Genomic DNA, 24,455 nt, shown 5'->3' with positions numbered 1-24,455 from the left:
AGGGTTTACTAGAATCCCACCACTCCACCACAGAGTCACCGCAGTAGACGTTAGATGAGCGCTGTCGCTCTGCGGCACTTGTTTTAATTACTGCAATAGTATCAGCAATGATATTTCAGCCATCGCTATACTATCGCAATAGTAAAATTGTGCCCAATTGTCACCCCTGTCTGTTATTGGGATGGCCCAAGTACCATTGGTATTAATTGGGACTAAGATAAAATATTGCTTGTTTCCCCTTTACCGACCGACTCGCCAAAACGCCGCTACTCGACACATTTTATTGGCCGATTAAAACAAAACAAAAATTATTTCGTTTCGCCAAAAAAAAAATTCAAATTCGTTCCGCAAAAACATATACACAAAACAGAATATACAATATCAGGCATGAAAATTTTCCGCATTTCCGCGGATTTCCGCTTTTTTCCCGATCCCAGAATTGTTTTCGCGTTTTCCGTTTTTTTTCGAGTTCACGTGCAGCATTCGTAATCTACCACGGCATATATGTACATGCAGGCGCACGGTTTATCGAGCGTCTACTGCGGCTGGCAGCAAGCTAGACTGGTACCCGGTCGACAGTTCCACACGCTACACTAACGTCAGTGTAGTGAAGGATATATGCCGGAGTGAAGGTGGCGAACGGGTACCAATCTAGCAGCAAGCCACCTTTATTGTTTTTGCCAAAGGGTAGACTGGTATCCGGCCTCACGCTCTGCGACAAACAGTTCGGTCGTGAACCAGTCTAGCCAGAGGTGACCTTCCAGTGTACCCTGGGTTGCACGCTTGAAACAAACAATTTTTTAAGGGTGGCCTTGCTGTGTATCTGATTGATAGCCTTGTAACAGTTCTAGCCACTAATCAGCATACAGCCAATATTGGTGAATGCATGAGTACAAAGTTCTCGGGCTACGTGACTTTACCCTGGACCTGTACCTCCTAATCTTGAATAGCAGGCCTTAAATTGGTCTGTCATCGTGAGTAAGCCAACTTGCACGCATAAATGGTTGCATACTTTCGTGATATCTCATAGTATGTTTGTAACTTTCAGTCGATATCTGCCATAATGTATGACTGTGGAAAACTATTTCTAATAGCAGTTCATAAACATTTTATATTCATAACATTTTTTACCATCAGAAATAGAATCACGATGTGTGTATATCTAATTTATATATATGTATGAGTGTGTGTATGTGTTTTTTTATTTACATTTCAGATTACCTAGTTGTGTAGCAGCTATAAAGATTTGGTTACTCTGTGCTAATTATGGCACTACATGGAAAGGTGTGTCTGGTGACAGGGGCTACTCGAGGAATAGGCAGAGGAATTGCCCTTCAGCTGGGGGAGTCTGGAGCTACTGTTTATATCACAGGTAATTAAGTTGATCCCTCATTTTTAGCTCACCGTGACATAGTCAAGATGAGCTATTGCCATGGGGCGTCGTCCGTCGTACGTCCGTCCGTCCGTTCGTCAACGTTTGGCTATGGTCAACGATAACTTGAGAACCGTTTGACCCACATGTTTCAAATTGCATACAGTTGTTACTCCTATGGGAGAGATGTGAACGTCCTATTTTGGAGCACGCAAGTTGACCTACTTTTGAGCCACGCCCACTTTTTGTCTAAAATGGAAATGGCCATAAGTCAGTTCAGGTTCAATGGATTTTGCTCATTTTTGGTATGTGAATGAATAAGGACTGGCCCCCAAAACATATCACAAGGGTTTTGATATTTTTTTTAAATTATGCAAATTAGGTAGATTTTGGCAATATCACTATGCATTTCAGTGTCTGCCTACAGTCAACGATAACTCGAGAACCGTTTGACCCACATGTTTCAAACTGCATACAGTTGTCACTCCTATGTGAGAGATTAGAATTTCCTATTTTGGAGCACGCCAGTCGACCTAATTCGAGCCGAGCCCATTTTTTGGCAAAAATGAAAATGGCCATAGAATCATAGATTCATTCAATTTGTAAATTTTGGTATGTGAATGTATAAGGCTAGCACCAAAACAGTTGTTACTCCTATGGGAGAGATGACAACGTCCTATTTTGGAGCACGCCAGTCGACCTACTTTTGAGTCATTCTAAACTGTGTTTTTTTGCGGGGGTTTGCGATTTTGTAGTACATAGGTTACTAGAAAGTACTTATTTTATGCTAAGAACAATCAAGGAATGAATTAGAAGTATAATTAAGAACTTTAGTATAGTACCACTAAATACTGTTAAAACTGCGATGACTAAACTGCGCGTTTGCCTTGTTGGCACTCACTCATTTGTGTTCTTTTTAGCTCATCTGACGAAGTCAGTACGCAACTGCGTATCTGCATATCTGCGCCTAACAAAGGTGTCACTATGCACGACTTAAATGTTACGTTTATAACTGTAGCAACAAACCTCAGATGAGCCCAGACGCTCTGCGGCTCTTGTTTGTGGTGAACTATAGTGTCATTGCCACTTTCATTATGGTTGAATTCCTCATTCTAATATTATGAGTAATTGTTTCTAAAATTGTATCTTTACCTGTAAAATTAGATGGTTATTTAGCCAGTATAGACATGCATGATTACTATACATATTGTGTTCTAGGAAGGACTTTGAAGGCATCTGAAGGATCCAAAGGTTCTTTAGAGGATACAGCTAAAGAGGTTTGTAGAATTAGAAAGAGTCATGCAAGTGAGTAACTTGTTGTACTAGCAGGCATAATAGAAAAGCATGAATGTATTTGCATGGTCTAAACGTGTGCATCCAGTAATTTGCTATTAGTATTATTTAGTAATATTCTCTCAACCACTGGTAACATTTTAGCAGTTCAACCCTTGTTCGCTTTCATATTTGGCCTAACATGAAACTACTGTCACTATGTTTCTAGAGTCTAGAGCTGATTAAGCCATTTTTGATATTGGCAATTATTATGCTCTGAATAAGTTGAGTCAACTTGAGTGAGTTGTATCCTGTCTTTATTGTAGATTGAGGATCGTGGCGGTAAATGCATACCTGTTCAGTGTGACCATTCTGATGACCACCAGGTGGTGCAGCTGTTTGAGCGCATTGGTCGAGAACAGAATTCTAGGTTGGACGTTCTTGTAAACAATGCATACACAGCTGTGACTGTAAGTATTTTTGAAAATTGTGACATACTATGTCAAGCACATAGCAACTTTATTTTACCTGTTTGTTATAACTGAATTATTATCAAGTCTATACTGATGAATTGAAGGCAGTGAATAAAATGCAGTTAAGGATACTCTCCACTCTTTGCATGGGTGTTGCTCTAATGAAGAGTAAACGTTTATTGACAGATTAATCGAATCAATCACATGTTTTATTTATAGATGAGATTTATGTCTGTGCGCATGACAAAAAATTAAAATTTATTAAATTTCCAGCACCTAATTATGTTACAACACAAATTTTGAATTTTTATGTGAAAATGGCATTTTGAATATTTCTCAGTTACCACAGAGAGTGAGGAAGCAAAACTTTCGCCACAAGTTAAACACAATATGTACCAAAATAGTGCATCAGGATTTTTCATTAAGTTTCATATTTACTGAGAAAAATGTAAAAAAAAAACTGTTTAAAATACTGCACTTAATAACAATTATCCCCGACACGCTTTTTTACAGCAATATGTTGCCATTAAAACGAGTGTAAAATAAAATTATTCTAAGTTGTAATAACAGAGAAATATCCATTTATACATCGGCTACTGTGACAGAAATCGAAACCGAGAAATCACGTTTTTCTATTTTTCACAATGATCGACCGCCTGTGTGCAAAATAGGTGAACGTATGTGAAACATCTACTGTTTGTACTTACTGTAACATCCATGACTAACTGAAACCACTAAATTGGTAAAATGTTCTATGCACCTTGAGAAAATGTGAGAAATTACGAGGTTACAATCGCAATTTCATGCAAAACGTGCGAACACCGCCCACTGCCTGACGTCACTGAGCTATATGTCAACAAACGTGTGCCTAAATGTAAAGTATGTAGTGAGGTGAAAGCGCTATTTTTAAGCGCGCAGGATAGTTCACCTTTCACTGGCAGATGACATGTCGACAGCTGTAGAAGGGTTGATGTTGATGGATACTGGCTTAGTGAATATCGCGAAAATGCTGGTTGTATCATGTCTCTGATGTCATCAGTGACGTCAGCTGCGGCTCACTACACGTGTACGCAGGCAATCAAAACGCTCTGAAAGTTCACATGCATCGTTATATGGAGAAATAAGCATGTACAGAGGTGGCACCTAGTGTTAGCCATCGAATAAGCTTGAAAATGAAAAATCGGTAAAATTTTGCCTAAAACCTGGAGAGTAACCTTAATTTTATGCATTATGGTATTAAGAGTTTCATTTGTTTGTAGGCAATATTTGACTCTATTTCTGATAAAGCTAGTTTTTGGGAGCAAGATCCAAAGATTTGGGATACAGTCAATCATGTTGGACTCAGGTACACTCCTTATAAAATTTAATAAAATAAATATGATAAATATTGAGATTTTATACTTAGTAGAAATAACTTTGGTACTGTACGAGACCTTGGTATAAAGATGTAAATTGATGTAATTCATAATAATATAATATTATTTCATGCCTTTTAGGAACCATTATTTGTGTTCTGTGTATGCAGCCAGGATGATGGTGCCCGCAAAGCAAGGGTTAATCGTCAACATTTCCTCTGTTGGAGGCTTAAAGTATTTGTTCAATGTTGCATACGGCATTGGTAAAGCAGCAGTGAGTATCATGTATCATGCTTATAGCCCAGGTTACATCTGTGTTGTCACTATATAATCCAACCAAAGCATTATACTGATGCATTTTTAGTTAAATAGTCTCTAACATAATGCCTCACAGGGTTCTCCTCAGGCATTTCAGAAGGCATGTCTTTCATGGACGGTGGGGAAATGACTGGTAGGGCCTTACGACGATTGGAAACAATTACACATGTCATAACTGGCCCCAATACATGGGTAAACTCGATCAGTTCATGGTTGCATACATCAATATGCGAAATGCTGAAAGGGCAGGTTGTCAAAAGTAAACACGGCTAGAAATTATGGCATATTGATTAGGGAATTAAAGCAGGTGGGAGGATTCATGGGATGTCACAAATTGACTTCAGCCTTAAAGGCATGTCAGACCAGACGTGTTAAAGGCCTGGGGAAAACCCTGCCTCCTATTATTTTTGAAAATCCCCTAAGCACTGTAGTAATTGCCATTAAAAATTGACACTACTACCTAATATGGTTCCACCAGACTATACTAAAAGTAGATTTATTACCCAGGTTGGAGCATTTATTTGTAGAAATGAACTTGAGTAGTGAACCAATTTGATTAAGCTGCCACAGGCATATAATATAGTTGTGAAACAGTATCTAGTACTAGCTATATAGTTATATCTAGAGTTGCCATTAAATAGCTAGCAATGGCACCATGTCCACGAAGCCTTCACTATTTCTTGTTTGTAGTTCTGGTAAAAACTATACATTAAAGGGAGAGTTTACTCTCTATATATATTATATCGGTATAGTCCCTTGGACTTTGAAGGCTATTATTTACGAGGTTATGACTTTTAGTTACACTAGTTCTATATTATGAAGAAACCCCCGGGATACACGGGTACAGATTCATTCTCCAACTAGTGCCTGTTCCGCTGGACGCCAGGGCTGGTGTGGCGTGTGCAGCTACGTATACGTACGGTGACGTACGGGACAGATACTATTACTTAGAGAGCACAAGATGACTTTCAAAAATTTTATAGTCAGCGGCTATATGATCCAGGTATATCTACATCACAGAAAATTTTTGCCTACTGCTTCGCAAATCCTTGCTGAAAAGCCATGAAGTTAAAGGAAGAGTTTACTCTAGGTTCTAGTGTTATTTTCAGCTAATTTAGGTTATAATTACGCTACATAAAAAGTTTCATGGTTCAATCACCATTAGAAATATTTTTTTTTAATGTTTTAAAACTAACGACTACAGTTTGATTACAACGACGGTGGCGCCACTCAAAGCGCACGATCTGATAATTTGCGCAAATTCACTTTCCAGCCAAGGCCTACAGACCGAGGGCCTGCTTTCTTATTTATTCATTTAAAAGCAAAAGGATTGTAATATCTTATAAACGACATATAGTTTCAGTTATATTATGGATAAATTTGCCCTAAAATGAATATCGTTCGGTTAAATAGCATTTAGGTATAAATATAATTGCACTTTTGTGATTAGCCCTCGGTCTGTAACGTGCAAAATAAATTGTCAAATACGCAACTTTTCGAGGTGGCAGCACGGTCAAGGGTGTCATGGCGCCGTTCAAATTTCGTAGCATTGATGTGTAATTAATTATAACAATTAAATTAGGTATCTGGTAACAAATACGTGTGGGTATAGACGATTTGTTATACAGTAAGTACAGTTGTATGCAGTAAAATCCTAGAGGCTACTAGTACTGTCCCTTTAAGATGAGCAGAACCATGCAACAGTTTTATTTGTATTTGTAGGTAGATCGCATGGCAGCTGACTGTGCCATAGAGTTGAAAAAATCAAATGTTGCCTATGTTAGTCTATGGCCAGGTGCTGTGAAAACTGAACTTATGGTTGGCTTCTCCGAAGATCGGGAATACGTAAGTCTAAAGTTGCTGGGTGAAAGAGATTTTATGGAAAATTATAATCATTCTACTATTTGTCTAATTTAATTACATCATTGATAAATTAAGTCGTTGGCTTAATGTCATTTTGCTTTTAGATTAAGGGAATGCTGGAAACTGCAGAGACTGTGGAATTTTCTGGAAAGTGTATCACAGCACTTGCACTTGGTAAGTGCTTGAGTCTATGCACATAAAATGCACAGAGCATGTGAAAGAACACAAGAATTCTTTAATTTCTGATGTTTACTCGTATGTGCGTGCGTGCGTGCGTGCGTGCGTGCGTGCGTGCGAGCGTGCGTGCGTGCGTGTGTGCGTATGTGCGTCTGTGCGTGTGGGTGTGTGTGTGTGCATGTGTGTCTGAATCTGATATGAGCCTTTAACCACATCATCCCTAAATTGCTTCAAACAATCTAAATTTGATTTTGTTCAGACTTACGATTAATTGTTATTAGAGTCTGTCATATTCAAATATGAAATTCTATTGCATAACTTATTTTAAATGAATTTATCACTTATAAATTACTTTATTTCCTGTAGATCCAAACATCATGAAAAAGAGTGGAAGAATTCTGCTTACAAGTGAACTTGCAGAGGAGTACAACATAGTAGATCTCGATGGTAGGTGTTTCTTCTATTAATGCAGAGGCACCCAGTCTGTATGGCAGTTAAGGTTTTTGTTGCATTATCAAATGGGGAAGTTTTTTAAATCAATTCATATTGATTCTTCCACTTATTAAATGAAATCTACTTATCCAAACCTCATACACATTAAGTTAATTTTTAAGCAAGTGATAATTGGTCTCATCTATGGAGCATTAACAGATTGACAAGAGCATCATTTCTCTTTTAAAGCAAGGGGGACAAATTATAACATTTTACTGAATTTTTGTAAAATATTTATTTATCCGTACCATAAATTATGTAATATAAATCAAAATGTCAATCTACCAACCTAACATTTTTTACATTGTAGATGACAACTGTTTTGTTGTTCAGGTAGCTTTAATAAATTGCAATTATTAATTTGTAGGAACGTTACCAGATTCAATGAGGTCACTGCGCACTTTGCTGCGGTTTACTGGATGGCGTGCAACTGCAGATTGGTGCCCACGTTGGCTCAAACTTCCATACTGGACGTTAACTGTTTTTGCCAGCAAGTTTTAAAGTCTAAACTGACAAGTTCATAAATCTTACAGATATTATTATATGTAACGTATATATTAACATATATATTACGACATGCTGTGAGAAGCTCATAGATTGTGTTTACTGAAAAGTACAATGCATTTCATATCACACGTATGAGCAGGAAAATGGCAAGGGAATAGCTTGTTAATTATGCTGCTTTGTGGTGCCTTATGGTTGGTAATGGACCACATATGTGTGATTGTAGGTACGGACCATGTTATACCAAGAATCTATGTAGGCTATATTATTGAATTTCAATATGCTTAGGTTCATAGCTATGCCCACCAGATAAAAGCAGTCAACGAATTTTTATTAATTGAAAGTTTGTTTCTTCTCTTTTACAGTGTATCTATTAATTTTATCTGGAGTGAATCAAAACAAATTTATTTTTATTCACTGCTGATTTCAATTATATATATTTTAATTTTTACAATTGTATTTTATCATATTAGTTATTGTAAAATCCTGTTGTATAGTTTTCGAGGAACTACTCTTGATGATACATTTGAACCTAATTTGCAAATATTTTACATGCCGGTAAACAATTGTGGAACATGTATATGCATATATACTTGTACTTGAATGAAGCGTTTTAATTTTGCATTTGGGATGTCAAAAGATTTTTACTCTGCAATTTATATGAACATATCGCATTAAAGAGTGTTGTCATTGTTAAATTTTTTGCATAGTGTAACTAAACAATCCTCTATAGACTATATCTTAAGAATCATTGAATAGGAATATGAAACAAATTGCTTAAAATATATAAGTTTAAAAAATGACAACGATACATGCTATTCCCTACAGTCAGTAGGCTTAGTGGATAATGTTGTTACTGTTAGAATATGACGTGTTTTTCATATGTGTAACATAAATATTGCATTTGGTGTTGTTGTATGGTTAAACACGCGTTGAAAGTTAATAAAAGAAGTCGTTGTTAAACCGTAAATTTATTTTTGGAGCGTGTGACAAATCTGGCTATCACTGTCCTTTTTTTCGCTGATAGAACTGCAGCTCTGCATCATACGGTTGGGTTCAAACTATAGTTGCACATTTTCTTTTGGACTTATATAAAACCTTGTTTTCTTGACATAAAAATCCCATGGATTAAACTACCAATCAGAATGAAGAAAATGGTCAATGAGAACTACAACAATCATGTCCATTGTAATATATCGTTATGTATATATCTCTATCATGTATGATATATATGTGTGTGTGCGTATATATATATAAATATATATATACTTGCCTATGCTGAGTCTTTACTGCACGCTTTCATAATGTCATCAGGGATATATTTTCTATCATTTCCTGACGCAATCCATCGAAAGCAAGAGGCGATTAGAGACATTTAAATGCAAAACGAACTAACTGCTTTTTCAATAGAATAAAAGGGAGAAAAACTCCTAAACCACGGACATACATTAGAATACGATCGAACAAACACTTGTCAATGAGAATACATTTACGATCATTTACTGAGGTCTCTTATAAAATAGAGAAGCGCGAGGTGGTTATGTAAAAGCAGGGTATCATAAATGTAAGCGTGCCACGCTCGCTGTTATAAATATCATTGTTTCGCTGGGAAAATCATGAATATAATCGAGTGTATTTACTCATCTAATCACAGTATATATAGATACGGATTTCACTGATATACTGTATATATATATATATATATATATATGCACGCACGCACACACACACACATATATGTGCGTGCGTGCGTGCGTGCGTGCGTGTGTTATACCTTGTATTGAGTCTTATACTCTAGCAGTAATCGACCGACTCAATCGTGTCATCAAATATGTCAGGAGCTTTAAGAATGATGGATATTGCTCCTGAAGCTGTGACAGCGAAGAAAACATAGAGGAGAAGTCTGTCAATGACCATGGCTATGTATTGCCAGTCGTCCTTTATCTGAAAGAGCACACATAGATATTAGCCATTGAGAGAGGTAAATGTCAGTATAGGATATAAGGTTATAAATAAATAATTATATATATATATATATATATATATTCTTCGTCGTTTGTGTGCTGATCATGTCTATCTGCATGATCACATGTAATATGTAGTAAATATGCCTAAATTGCGGGATATCGGTTTGTCAGAGTTACGTTTTTTACTCTAACATCCGCTCATAAAGCGGCGATAAGTGTGCTTACTTTTATCAAACACAGTAGGAACTGCTAGTAGGAACGGCTAGGAGTTGCTCACCTCCTGAACGGTGTCTTCTGCTCGCAGGCGTTCAGCGATGTAGTCAATTGCCGACATGGTCTTGCGACCTTCCTTTGTCACTATGATTTCTTTCTTACCCGTCAGCAACACATCATCTCCTTCCTGGCGAATGTGTTTACACTTTGGATGATGCAGATAGGTGAAATCTAATATATTACCATTGTTATGCTGTGAAAAGTACGAGAGAGAAACCGTCGGTTCACTAACGGCCGGTTCTCTCAGTGGTCGTCGAATGCATAAAAACACCGGTAGTGTGTCAATAAACACTTTCTTCGCCCATTTCGGCATGCTGTGTGTGGTAGGCGCTCTAAAGTTCCAATTGATGATGATCACTGTTACTAAAATGGTGATGATGTTCATGATAAACGTAAACAGTAAGTACTTGGCGACTAGAGGAATGTTAAGCGACGTGGATGGCAATATTTTAAACACGAGAAGTAGAAACACAACGAGCGCTAGCAACAGCGAGATGGCAAGCGTCATCTTTTCGCCACAGTCCACTGGCAGGTTGAACACAAGCACGCTCAGGAAGGACAGAAGAATGCATGGCACCATTAAGTTGATTGTGTAGAACAGAGCTCGCCGTCTGATGCTGATATGAAATGTCATCGTTGCAGATTTCGAGTGCTCATTGTCAATACAACCAGGTAACTCTATAATATCCCACGTGACGCTCTCCTGGTAGTCATTTAAATCAACATGGTCCTTGCCTTCGTAAAACGAAAGTTTCACCTGTGTGTAATAGTATAAAAGTATAAGCACGCGGTTATTGTACATTGCATTACGTACGCGTGAACCTAAACCCACCGAGTCTGTGCCCTATAACACGATACATGCGCTCACATATCGCATAGAGCGTATAACCGCTTATATATATATATATATAGACGCATCTCCATAACTTAACAGAGAGTATATGTATGAATATGCATGACAACGCTGCGTTTACTAAATCAATTGCTATCACATTATTTACTATCAACTTATTTACCTGATCTTTATTGAATGTCCACGATCCGAAATTCATCTCACATGTTTGCATATCGAACGGGAAATATTCGACGTTGATCGTGCACGAACTCTGGAACCCAATGTTAACGTGACAAAGGAAAGCCATTATACCTGGTTTGCGCATAAACGCCTTCATATATTAAACAGAATTATCCTTAAAAATGTTTTATTATGTGGAAAAAATGCCTTACGTGGCGATTCTTTTGCGAAATAGAGACATTTATACACGTGACCATACTCGACATGTAGATTCCGCTATGAAGAATAAGCGCATATCAGATATATTACCGCTCGATAAACGAGGGTTCCTTGTATGTCAAACTCTCAAACGTTTTAATCTTTCAATATGTCAAAAATTGACGTACTGATCAGCTGCTTACATTGCAAACTGCTATTAAATAACATATTAAGTACCTGAAATATGGCTGGCGGTACCCACAGCACGGATCCGTCTGGGAACAGTACTACATTACATTTATAACTGACTTCATAGTTACCGTCAGCACTGAAACACAAGCGAAATAAATTCAGTAAATAATTATTGAAACAAGAATAACTGCTCATCTCAATTCCGAGCTCCATCTAAATATTTTTCACCAAAATATTCAATTTAATGTAAATTCAAATACTAACGCAAATACAACGACCATACTTATTCTATAGGCTAAGATCGTGAAAATCGTCTGATCTACTCACTTATTGAACAGCACGATGTCTGGAAGCCAAACTTTAGCAGGGGAGACTCGAAGTGAGTTAACGCCCTCATAGTCGGCTGGATCCCATGTGAGTTGGTAGTCGTGCCATAGCTGTGGAGGCGAATGTAGTATACTATGTTTATGACATAATAAAGACTAACGTCAACATAATGCATTATGCTGCCAGTTTCATCTAGCAAGCTGTCAAAGATATAAATAACATTAAACAAAGTGTTTAAAACATTTAAAAAAACACCATCATTAATACGATATAACCACTAATGGGTAGGCCCTACTCACATATCTTTCCCAGATATTTGTCTTCAAAATTTGGTTTCTCTCATCCTAAAATCCAAAAAAGATCCTATATAAAAAATTCAACCCGTTACGATGCGTATATAGATACGATACACGCGCACACACACGTACGCACGCAGACACGCACGCACACACACACACACGCATGCGTGCACACAACCACTCAGATACATAAGGTATGTTGATGTGCATAAGGTTATTCATTTTGTTTTATTTCCGAATGTTATGCTGGAATTATAGATACATTACTTGCCTCACTCTGAATGTTATACCGATGACTGCACGAAACTGGAAAATCTGAAGCTCTTCGACGGAATGTATCAGACGATATGTTAATGAAAGGAAAAGCCAATTCGAAGCAAATTTTACGATTGTAAAATTTAGGACAGTAAACACGTGTATTAAAATTTTACTATTCTTACTGACCACATTTACTATCTGAATCAGTGCCATTCCGAACTGAACGTCTAGGCATTCCGTGGTGTTGCGTACAGGCCTGATCAATCTGTTATAGCCTTGCGGGTTAGCAAATAACGCATCATACAATCTCTCCTCCGGCGTCGCCGCTGTCGCTGCAAATAGCAGCAACAACAATCATAGATTACAGTAAATATTGTGTTAGGTTGTATTTTAAAATCGCAAGTACCAGTTTTATAAATTAAAAATAATTTCTTTTTTAACTAACTCAATATTGAATCTAACGAATTCACTGTCGCGTATTTATGGGGTTCATGTCGTTATGGATAAATACTTTGACACTTATTATCCCCAGATATAATATATTATATATATATATATATATATATATATATATATATATATATATATATATAAATAAGGTTTACATAATCTGTGCGCAGATAACGAGCGCAGAATGTATCGTGTTTCCTACTTTGACATACGGATGCTGTTGTGGCTTATGGGTTAGCAAAAGTTCAGAATTGTGAAATGATTCAAGTGCTTCACAACATGACTACACTCTGTCTCGCCTTCAAATAATAAACACATCGAGGATGTCATGTTCGTCGCTTCACGTTAAACGTATTCCGCTTCATGTGAAAGGATATGCTTGTAGATATGTAGGATAATACCCTTCTCTCTCGCAATAACAACCCCCCGGAGGGAGATAACTGGCGCGGGTCCCTTTCTAAGTTAACACTAAACCTAAGCCTACAGTTGTGCCACGAGTGAATCCACAGATACAGAAGCAGAACATCCACTATTAGCTGTGGTGATGGCACGCGCGCGTGTGTGTGGGGGGTAGGGGTTCCCATTGGATAGGCACGGTTTGAATAAGCACAAGCAGCAGCTGCCGGAAGCAACGTTCCCTCCGTGTAATAGTAGCTACTGCACACATAAAAACTTGTAATGCATATGCGGCACTTTTATAGCTACAGGGCGCGTATTGAAGTTTGTACCTTATATTGAGCCGCAATAGGCCTTTGCTTCACTTTTGCGATCTGGCGATACTTAATTTGAGTAAGCCCACTATCTGTAAGCTGTTGGACACACGCGCGCGCGCGCACGAACGACAAACGCATGTGCCCAGGCACACGTACACGCTCACTCACGCACGCATACACACAGACCCACCCACAGACACCATGTTTTCAAACCTGTTTTTTGTAGGCTTTACATTTTCCGTATTTACTTCATATCCTGTATCGGGGAGGAACTAAAGATTCACAGCGCGCTATAATTTAACATAAAATGGCAATAAAACGCATGTTAATATCTTTTCACCATATGCTATTTCATCAAGCCGAACTGATTATGGCAGAATTAGAGGCGATCACAGTTACATGGACAAGACTGACTGACTGACTAATGCTGTGTGTTATGCTTCTACCATGTAAAATTGTGTTACTCGTGTCTCCTGCGTTCTAGATAGCAAAAAGCTGTATTAACGTTAATTAACCTTCCTCGGCAATCACACGCAGCAAGTATAAATAAAATAGCTCAAGCTCGTGTTATTTGGCAAATATTTCAACAGGACGCTACTTATAATAGTGATGAAAGCAATACGACAGATGCGATACCGAGCAGCTTTTTCTGACAATCGATATGCAGCTGCTGAACATTATTATTTCAAACGCAAAGAAAGTTGACTTGATTACGAAAATTAATTACTTAGCTGCTCACATACTGTCACTGATGCAATTGCGATGTCGTGAAACTTACCCTGTTCAGCGAATAAACATATAAATGCAACGAACAGCGCATCCCTCGCAGTCTTAGGCAGACATTGGTGCATCTTTACTGAAGCCACGCTAGCAGCGCTATAAACCCGACCCTCGGCGTATATACTTCCACGGAGAATTCACACCGTCTATATCCTCCTGCTCCCTTACAGTTAGAATGGTATCGGCCCTTGAAGATTGGCAGAACAGTTTCAGGTTCGGTATAGGGAAGTAAAAGTACGAACTAGAAAAGTTCGAAAAATACTCACCAGAGCGGTGCTCATTAGAATATGTTCATGGATAAGACTGTGACTCATTGAGAGTACACCTGGTATAGTGGGACGGTGGTAATAACCCAGTTTCAATATTTATCTCATGCGTGTGCGTGGGCCGACGATATAGCACGGTTAATATTTGCTTTAGTTCTGACGATAAATTTTAATATCTAATTTTTTGGAATGGAATTAGAAGAAACTATATACTTCCTATCACGATAGTCGACGTGATATCTGTTCCTTACAGCACATTACATCAATATTGAGCAGTTATATGGAGGATGCTGTGTTGTCTGGAATGCTGAACAAACACATTCTTGTCATATGCGACAGTTACCCGAACAAGTGAATTTAATCATCACGTTAAATAAACAGGGGCTGTGTGAAACCGCTCTGGTCGAATTCCATGCTCGCATAGACAAACCACGCACCAGTCTGTCTCAGCGGTCTTTATTTATTATTGTATTAGTACTTTAGATAAGCCAGGAGCGGATTCAGACCGTATTTACCATATTGGGAAATACGGTCTAGATTTTAAAGTGCCCTTCGAAATTTTGCGCTAAAAAAATACAGAAAACAATTTGATGGAATTTGGCTATATTCTTTATTTGTTGTCTTTTTCTTCTGATTCATTGACAGGACTTGAAGGAAATAAAAATTTTACATGGTAACAAAACTAGCTTTGATATCTGAAAAAGAAGGGAAGTGCTTGAATCGATCATTCTGCATTAATGGCTGGTATGCAAAGCGCAGGCAAAATGAAGCAGAAATAAAATTCCATATGGTTTTTAGCTATTGCTGCTTGACTAAATATGTGCTCAAATGGTGCTCATTTTTGTCCCCAGGGACCCTTGAAATATTGAAATTTTCGGGGGGAGGCCCCCCACACTCCCCGCCATGTGCTTCCGCGCCTGACGGCACCCACTGTGGGGTGGTGAGCCCTTTTTGGGGGATGTGCCCTTAAAATCTGGAAATATACTGTCTAGCTTCAGCCCTGGATCCGCCCCTGTAAGCCGTTGTAATTTTGTATAGTCTGTCGGAGATATATTCTTAGACCAGTGTCTTTACACGACAGACTGATAACTAAATTCTATCCGTTTGCTTCAATTCGTTTTAAATGTTTGTTTATGATTATGTATTGTCTGTTGACCAGCCACACACATAGGGAACAGAGTAAACGTACATAGTTCATACATGCCCACTCGTAAAAGAAGTTCACACACTAGCAAACGCGGTAAACCACTTATCCTGTGTTGTGTGGTGCAAATAAGTCGCCTGTCAAAAAAGAATTTAACAACTTGCACAACCGTGAGCTTCGTACTTTTGAGAAGTGCCAAATAATGCATAATACAGAATAGGTATCTAATTAAGTTCATTGAGTAAATTAATATTTAAGTGAAGAGATTTTAAGCAGTGATATTTGGTTTTGAGATATAACTTCATACTTTCGTACATGGGCCAGCTGAGCGCTATATGGAATGTTTAAACAACGGAATTCTACGCGATTGATGTCGCGTGCTATTTAGGAACACGACAATACAAAATTGAATTTGCCTCTTGTATATGCACATAATGTAAATGCAATGCTATAGAATATTTGAATAGGTTCACATTAGGATATAAAAATGTAAAGCGAATAATTTTAGACAAATAGCGCATGGTATGTGATATGAATTAAGTCTAAACCAATTTATTTACGCAGCACAGTACTTATTAACCTCTGAAGAAACCCAAATTCTCTCTCTCTCTCTCTCTCTCTCTCTCTCTCTCTCTCTCTCTCTCTCTCTCTCTCTCTATCGAATACAGCACGCCCGCCAACGAAAACCCGCCGCCTTTTCCCGGCTTTGACGGCGCTGCAGCGCCCCCTACTGGTGCGCGCAGGAGAGGCCGCAGAAAGTCGGTGACGGGTCCGTTGCTCGTTATCAGTCCTGGCACGGAGTTGGAGCTGGCCACGGACTTATATATATATATATATATATAGTTTTACACGACAACCATAGTATGAGTAAAATAAAACGCTATCTAATAACATTACATACGAATACGCGATACCATTATTACTGTCATTTACTGAAATTATTACATTACAGCTACTATTACGTTTATGGAAACGAGACGAACAGTAGAACAGCCTAATAAATAATTCAAGGTCAGTATTATAAATAACAGAATCGTCATCTGACTAAGAAAATAATTAATACGCAAGTTGTAGTTTGTAATTTTTCTCTTCCGACCACAGCATATATACAAACGGACCTTGCCCCCCCCCACCCCACCTCCCACACACACACACACACACACACACATTAGCAGTGATATATAGTTTAGCAGTAATCGGTATGTCCAATCGTCTCAGCAAATATGTCAGGAGCTTTCAAAATGATGGATGTCGTTCCTGAAGCTGTGACAGCGAAGAAAACATAGAGTAGAAGTCTGTCAATGACCATGGCTATGTATTGCCAGTCGTCCTTTATCTGAAAGGGCACACATAGATATTAGCCATTCAGAGAGGTGGCGAGCCTCAGAAACAAAATGAGCATTGTTATATTCATGCTTATATAATATATAAAATATATGCTCATTGCAGTGTAGTTCTGTGTGTAATGGGAAATATTTAAACGTACAATTTCGCAGACAAGTAAAAGAAATACTTATTAAACAGATTTCTGGCAACATTTTCAACCGTAATAATCCCGTAAGTAATTTCATATAGAACAGAGTTTCTCACCTCCTGTACGATGTCCTCTGCTCGTAAGCGTTCAGCGATGTAGTCAATTGCCGACATGGTCTTGCGACCTTCCTTTGTCACCATGATTCCTTTCTTACCAGACGTCATTATTTTATCTTCTTCTTCGCGGACGTGTTTACACTTCGGATGATGCAGATAGTGAAAATCTAGTAGATTACCAGTGTTAGGCTGGGTAAAGTACGTGATAGTGAACGCCGGTTCACTAACTGCCGGTTCTCGGTTTGGGCGTCGGATGCACAGAAATACCGGTAGTGTTTTTACGAATACTGTCTTCGCCCATTTCGGCATGCTGTGTGTGGTAGGTGCTCTAAAATTCCAATTGATGATGATCACTGTTACTAAAATGGTGATGATGTTCATGAGAAACGTAAATAGCAAGTACTTGGCGACGAGAGGAATCGTAAGCGACGTGGATGGCAATATCTTTGACACGAGAAGTAGAAACACCACAAGCGCTAGCAACAGCGAGATGGCAAGCGTCATTTTTTCGCCGCAGTCCACTGGCAGGTAGAACACAAGCACGCTCAGGAAGGACAGAAGAAGGCATGGCACCACCAAGTTGATTGTGTAGAACAGAGTTCGTCGTCTGATGCTGATATGGAATGTCATCGTCGCTGATTTCGAGTGCAGATTGTCAATACAACCCGGCAACTCTATAATATCCCACGTGCCGCTCTCCTGGTAGTCATTTAAATCAACGGTGTCCTTGCCTTCGTAAAACGACAGTTTCACCTGTGTATAAAAGCATGCGGATATATTGGTATGCACTTTTACATTGGGTACGCATAAAACTAAACGCTCCGGATGTATTCCCTATGGAACAATCGCACGAACATGTTCGCATGTTCTTCGCACGTTGAACACATTGTTCGACGAGCATCATTGAGAATCTGTGTTTCTCTGTGGAGAGATATATGGATGGCCATGTTGCGTTGACTAAAATCATTACTATGACTTAAAACTATTTTACCTGATCTTTGTTGAACGTCCATGATCCAAATTTCATCTCACATCTCTGCATATCAAATGGGAAATATTCGACGTTGATGGTACAGGAACTCTGGAACGCAATGTTAATGTAATAAAGGCATGGCCATTTTATAAAGCAGCCATAACCATATACACATGTGTCTCATCAACATCTCTAGTGCAAAATGCGCAAGATATATTGTATGCGTTAGAGCGTCGTTTAGAAATAAGCAGGGAATTATCTGTCTGCATTGTATCGATGGTGACTAGCATGTTTCTAGACCATGGTTGAACTATTTAACGTCTATACTTCGATACATAAAGTCGAGGAAATCGTATCAAAATGTGAAAAAAATGTCATATGTTGTTCCATTCAGCTACCGACTCATCTTTCGTCCAATTGATTATTGAGAAGTATTTGGATGTTATGCGAAGTAGTGACGTTGATGCACGTATCCGTATTCGACATAACACATGCATATCATATTGACGCATAAAAAGCTCATATCGAGTATATCATCGATACATTTCGATTCGGAACCCTCGCATGTCTCTACACAATAGCAAAAGTGGTATTTCTTATTCTAAATGGCTATTCTATAGAAGTGGTTATTCATTCTTGCCAAATGCCCATATTCCCTCGCCACTCTTAAATAACCCACGGCATACCTGAAATATGGCCGGTGGCACCCATAGCACGGTTCCGTCAGGATAAAGTACTACATTGCATTTATAACTGACCTCGTAGTTTCCATCAGCGCTGAATAATAAGAAAATAAAATTTTGATTGAAACAATAACGGCTTTAATTCCGAGTACAATTTTCACCTTTTACGTGTAAATATTTGACTAAAAAAATAGCTAAACTATTATTGCACGACTTCCATATTTTCATAATAAGAATACTTACATTTACAATAGTTATTGTATACTTTACAGGTTGTGAAGATATTTCGAGCTACCTACTTATTGAAAAGCACGATATCTGGAAGCCAAACTTTGTCAGGGGAGACTCGAAGTGAGTTAACGCCCTCATAGTCGGCTGGATCCCATGTGAGTTGGTAATCGTGCCATATCTAGGAAGGTAAATGTACTATACTATACATCATAATATTAAATTATCCGTTAAATAATGCTTGACAACAAACACGTTGGATTCTGCCATTTCAATATATGAGTATTAATCTGCCATTTAAAATTTCGCATGCTGTAAAAATATCGTCATTATTTAACAACCCGTGACAACCATATTGGAACAGCAAGTAACACTCGCCGAATCATTATAATATAAAACATAGCTGTGTATATGATACGATTACTAAAACCTACTTACGTATCTTTCCCAAATATTCGTCTTCAATATTTGATTTTTCTCATCCTAAATATGCAAAGAAGAAACTTGTAATTATACCTATAGACCTATATATTATGCTACACATTAACAATTTAGTCGTCCCTAAGTTTAAGAGTTATACTCGGAATTCGTTATTACATATGCCTATGCGTTTGTTATGCTCGAATTATTGCTATAAGTATGGTAAGTATGAAATACTTTGTCGTGCACATTATCTAAGTGTTTAAGTATCTGTATATAAGTATTACAAGTACCTGTAGTAAATAAGTATCTAATAAGCTCGATTGTGTGAAGCATCATGCGGAACCTTAGTGAAACGAAGAACGTGTGTGTGTGTGTGTGTGTGTGTGTGTGTGTGTGCGTGCTGTGGCGTGCGGTGTGTGTGTGTGTGTGTGTGTGTGTGTGTGTGGTCGGTGTGTGTGTGTTTGTGTGAGTTGTGTGCAGTGGAGTGTATGTATGTGTGTGTATGATGTGTGTGTGTGTGTGGTGTGTGGTGGTGTGTGTGGTTGTGTGTGTGTGTGGTGTGTGTGTGTGTGTGTGCGTGTCCTTGTGTGTATGTGGGAGGGGGTATATAATATAAGCTATATGTACGACAAATCCTATGATGCGCATATCAAAACAATTTTATAATTCTTACTGACCACATTCACGATCTGAATCAGTGCCATTCCGAACTGAACGTCTAGGCATTTCCGTGGTGTGCGTAAGGCCTGATCAATCTGTTATAGCCTTGGGGTTAGCAAATAACGCATCAACAATCTCTCCTCCGGCGTCGCCGCTGTCGCTGCAAATAGTGGCAACAATTTGTTACACAACAACTAATTTGTTAACATCAGGCCAGTAGCCAGGGGGGTTCGGGGGGTTTCCCGAGCCCCCCCCCAAACAAAATTTTTTTTTTTTTAAATTTGCAAGAATTTCACATCAGGTCGCTCCATTTTAGTGTAATAATTGCAAAATCTCCATCGTGCGCGGAGGGTGAACAGTGAACACCCCCTCCCACACCCTCCCCCGCCCTCGCGTCCTTAGCTCCCTCGCCTGGTCGCTTGGCGCCCGAGCAGGGGCGGTGTACAGGGGGGGTCCACGGACGTCCGGACCCCCCCCCCCTGCTCGCGCAGAAACGCATCTGAGGGGTCTTAATTTTAAAATGTTTTCTTCCCCCAGACCCCACCTTCGCGTGCTCGCAACTTTGGGTTACGGTTAGACCCCCCTCCCTTGTACAAATTCTATACACGCCCCTGCCGAGCAAATTGCCAACATTGAAAAACGAACCCCCCCAATATAAATCTGGCTACGGGCCTACTAACATAAAAATCTGATACAGAAAATGTTGCTCTCAAACAGACAGACAGACAGACACACACACACACAGACGGACGGACGGACGGAGAGACAGACAGACAGACAGACAGACAGACAGACAGACAGACAGACAGACAGACAGACAGAAAGACAGACAGACAGACAGACAGACAGACAGAACAGACAGACAGACAGACAAACAGACAGACAGACATACAGACAGACAGACAGCAGACAAACAGAACGGACGGACGGACGGTAAGGACAGACAGACACAACACACAGAGACAGACACACACACACACACACACACACACAAACAACACGACACACACAAACACACATACACGCAACGCACGCACGCACGCACGCACGCACGCACGCACAGACACACACACACACACACACACAACACACACACACACACACACACACACACACTATACACACGCACATATATATACACGCGCGCGCCCGCGCTTACGCACTCAGTGTTTGGCACGCTAATCTGCCTTCTAATAATAAACTTATAATGGATGTCATATTCGCTGCGTTGCGTTTAAAGAATGCCACTTCATGTGAAAATATATGTGGACCATTCGTTATATCAGGAGTAAATAGTCACAAGTGAATGTGATTACTTACTCCTGGTTATATGTAGGTCCAATGCTCTATCGGGCGGTATTTAATAATCCATCACCCCAGAGGGGGATGCCTGACGCGCGTGCCTTTCGAAGTTGATGTTGAACCTAGACCTATACAGTCATGCCGTGAGTGAATCCAGAGATAGAGAAGCAAAGCAGCTACTGTTGGCGGTGGTGGTGAGTGGGTAGGGGTGGGGGTTCCCATTGGATAGGCACGGTTTGGATAAGCACCAGCAGCAGCTGCCGGAAGGGTCCCTTCCATGTAACAGTAGCTGCGGCATCTGTTTACACTCACAAAAACTGCCGTAACGCATGTGCGGCATTTTTAGCTACAGGGCGCGTGGTTAGGAAGTTTGTACATTATCAGGCTCTGACTTGCCAGAGTAGCAGCGAAGTGATACTTGAAACGAGTAATCTCAATATCTATACGCTGTGGGGCATTTATATTTTATCTTCCATAGCTCGATCACGAATACATTTTAACTGACTTTCAAAACACATATTTTGTAGTCAATACACTTTCCTTCATTAGTAAATTGTAAGAAATCGGTGGAAACCGATGAAACACGCAGTACACTCCACAGTAACGTTTATAATATAACTTTATAATAAATAAGTGACCGTAGATTAACGATATTTGATTAGTTTATGTACGAAATGAGATATACATAGCATACAATATATCTCATTATTAAACCACGCATTGTTTATCAAATCATCAAAGTGAGCCGGCGATCAAGTGGTGATTCTCCGCCGTTTTAAATCACAAATTCCTAGGTTTCCACCTTGCGTTCTCGAGGGTAAGTATAGAAAAGTAGTGTCTGCGTTGGCATTCTTCCTACGCAACAAGTAAAAACTAAACATGCCGTTCATGATATCTGGAGAAAATTTGAACAGATCTCACTCGCATGGTTGGCAAAACAGTTGGATGCGACGTGTTTCAATGTCGCTTTGTTTTTCTGGATTCGGAAACCGACGTTGAGTTTTACATTTTTAACGTGAATGCCGTCCATGTTTCTACATTAATTGGTTACTTAGCAGCATCTCGACTACTACTACTACTACTACTACTACTACTACTACTACGATTGCGACATATCTACATCACTTACCCTGTTCAACAAGTAAACCTAGAAATGCAATGAGCAACGCATCCCTCACAGTCTTAGCTAGACGTGCGTACATCCTTACTGAAGCCACCACCAGCTATACTCCCGACCCTCGGCGTATTTAGTTCCGCGGAAAATTTACACCATCTATCTAGCTGACCCGTCACAGATGGAATGGTGCCGGTCCTTGAAGATCAGCAGAACAGCTCATATGTTTCTAGTCTAGCATGGGGTTTGGGGGTTGAGTACCCCTGCAATACACATCGCAGGGGTACTGAGTGGAATCTGCATACAGTCACAGCTCGTGTAACGGGTCGAGTTAAATTGGTTACTACATAAATATCTGTACACGGAATCATTCGAAAACACCTATAAGAATTACATGTTAAAGGTTTAATTCGTTCCAAGATTATCAGAACGATGGCGATTTTGTGCTATCGATTTTCTATTGCCGTCTACTTAATATATTAGGCTAAGAAACAACAGTATGCCCTAAAGAAACATTGTATAACCGCATGCACGTGTGTTGTCTAGTGGCGAATCGCGTATCTCTCTCAGACAGCGTGGATCACTTTTCGCATTTTCGCATCGAACCGTCTTCGTGGAGGCCGGAGATCAAAGAAGTTGTCCGGACACAAATATTGTCACAATTGCTGCTATTGTTGGCCTACTGCAAATTTTTCCTCGTTGTCACACTTCTAGCACGCTCGTATTAACTATATTTCAATATTATGCTCATGTTGGTAAGTGTAGCAAAGGCTTACCAGGATTAAAATTCGATTTAAATCAGAATTCCCACGACATCATTCAGTTTTCCCACGACATAGCTCTTTAATATTTGTAATAGTTACAGTTTTTACGCAGCGCGGTTTGAAATGCTGGTAAAACACGTTGCGTGAACATAATTATGTGCGATATTATCGAACCAACTAAATTCAACACACGTTGTGTGAAATCACGCCCAGTCGAATTTTCTGCTCACGTGCTAATATATTAAATGCTATTGCACAAACCATGTGTTATTCAGTCGCAAGAACCTACTCAGACGCTCTTAATTTATTATTGCATTAATAGTTATTTGGATAGGTTGTTCTAATTTTGAATAGTCTGTAGAAGATGTGATTTTAGATCGCTATCTTTCAACAACAAACGAGTAACTAAAACTCTACACTATCGCGTCAAATCACTTGACATGTTTGTTTATAATTATGTGCTGTATGTTGTTGTACGTGGCCACTCACATGGGAGACTGTGCAAACGTGTACAAGTCTCCAGTCAGAACGAGTGAAGTCAACACACTGCCAAGCTCACTGAACCAATCCCTGCGTGTCAGAGCTGATTCTAATTATACACGTTTACAAGCTTCACGCTTTTAGATAGTGCAGTAGTTTATTTACAATATTCGTAATATTTGCTCATGCAACTAAATGTTAACCGGTGCCATTTGGCATAAATAAACCTTTAAAGTTTAGCAAAGAAAGAATCGAAAGTTTACAAAATATCACAATAATGAGCAAATCATATCACAGCTTAAAAATGAGCTCTTATTAGCACGGGCTCTTAATTGTGTCTCGTGTGTACATAGTGTACATACTCATGTGAAGTATGTCACTTCCAACGATTATACAACTCAAAAATAATAAAAATTGGCTGATTTATAAATCTTTAATTTGCTAAAATCTACCAATTAAATCTACGTTTTATTACCACATTTACCCTATTTGTACTGTGTGACAATTAATGGGGAAGCGGTAAATGGTTT

At 39.1% G+C, this 24,455-nt stretch overlaps 3 protein-coding genes across 5 annotated transcripts in view; 1 reads left to right on the top strand and 2 right to left on the bottom strand.

The window, feature by feature from the left end:
• LOC106808365 (dehydrogenase/reductase SDR family member 1-like) overlaps nucleotides 1-8,796 on the top strand; it is a 16,249-nt gene extending 7,453 nt beyond the window's left edge. The window contains exons 1-10 of one of the 3 annotated variants that reach the window (XM_014811060.1): nucleotides 922-978; nucleotides 1,217-1,372; nucleotides 2,591-2,649; nucleotides 2,971-3,114; nucleotides 4,377-4,462; nucleotides 4,614-4,746; nucleotides 6,513-6,635; nucleotides 6,758-6,827; nucleotides 7,197-7,277; nucleotides 7,690-8,796. In XM_014811060.1, the coding sequence (XP_014666546.1) occupies nucleotides 1,267-1,372; nucleotides 2,591-2,649; nucleotides 2,971-3,114; nucleotides 4,377-4,462; nucleotides 4,614-4,746; nucleotides 6,513-6,635; nucleotides 6,758-6,827; nucleotides 7,197-7,277; nucleotides 7,690-7,823 (936 nt within the window). In that variant the 5' untranslated portion in view covers nucleotides 922-978; nucleotides 1,217-1,266 and the 3' untranslated portion in view covers nucleotides 7,824-8,796. Of the gene's footprint in view, nucleotides 1-921; nucleotides 1,030-1,216; nucleotides 1,373-2,590; nucleotides 2,650-2,970; nucleotides 3,115-4,376; nucleotides 4,463-4,613; nucleotides 4,747-6,512; nucleotides 6,636-6,757; nucleotides 6,828-7,196; nucleotides 7,278-7,689 lie in introns of those variants that run through there. The other 2 variants (XM_014811059.1, XM_014811058.1) reach the window with 2 other exon arrangements.
• An 824-nt stretch (nucleotides 8,797-9,620) lies between these two features.
• Nucleotides 9,621-12,568, bottom strand: LOC106808357 (acetylcholine receptor subunit beta-type unc-29-like). Its single transcript, XM_014811049.1, has 7 exons — nucleotides 12,542-12,568; nucleotides 11,799-11,908; nucleotides 11,517-11,607; nucleotides 11,083-11,172; nucleotides 10,644-10,823; nucleotides 10,071-10,193; nucleotides 9,621-9,770 (listed from the first exon to the last, which is right to left on the bottom strand). Exons 1-7 carry the CDS (start codon nucleotides 12,566-12,568, stop codon nucleotides 9,621-9,623), a joined length of 771 nt encoding a protein of 256 aa, XP_014666535.1.
• A 3,974-nt stretch (nucleotides 12,569-16,542) lies between these two features.
• On the bottom strand, nucleotides 16,543-22,769 carry LOC106808356 (acetylcholine receptor subunit beta-like 1). Its single transcript, XM_014811048.1, is given in 9 exon segments — nucleotides 16,543-17,044; nucleotides 17,299-18,051; nucleotides 18,290-18,379; nucleotides 18,958-19,048; nucleotides 19,254-19,363; nucleotides 19,621-19,665; nucleotides 20,283-20,347; nucleotides 20,350-20,370; nucleotides 22,697-22,769. Coding segments are annotated over 9 exon segments (1,398 nt in total). The 3' UTR covers nucleotides 16,543-16,894.
• Nucleotides 22,770-24,455: the final 1,686 nt, after the last annotated feature.

Source organism: Priapulus caudatus, unplaced genomic scaffold (genome assembly GCF_000485595.1).
Source record: "Priapulus caudatus unplaced genomic scaffold, Priapulus_caudatus-5.0.1 Scaffold270, whole genome shotgun sequence".
Classification (NCBI taxonomy): domain Eukaryota; kingdom Metazoa; phylum Priapulida; class Priapulimorpha; order Priapulimorphida; family Priapulidae; genus Priapulus; species Priapulus caudatus.
The sequence above is the reverse complement of the archived record's forward strand: the minus strand, read 5'-3'. Positions and strand labels throughout refer to the sequence as shown.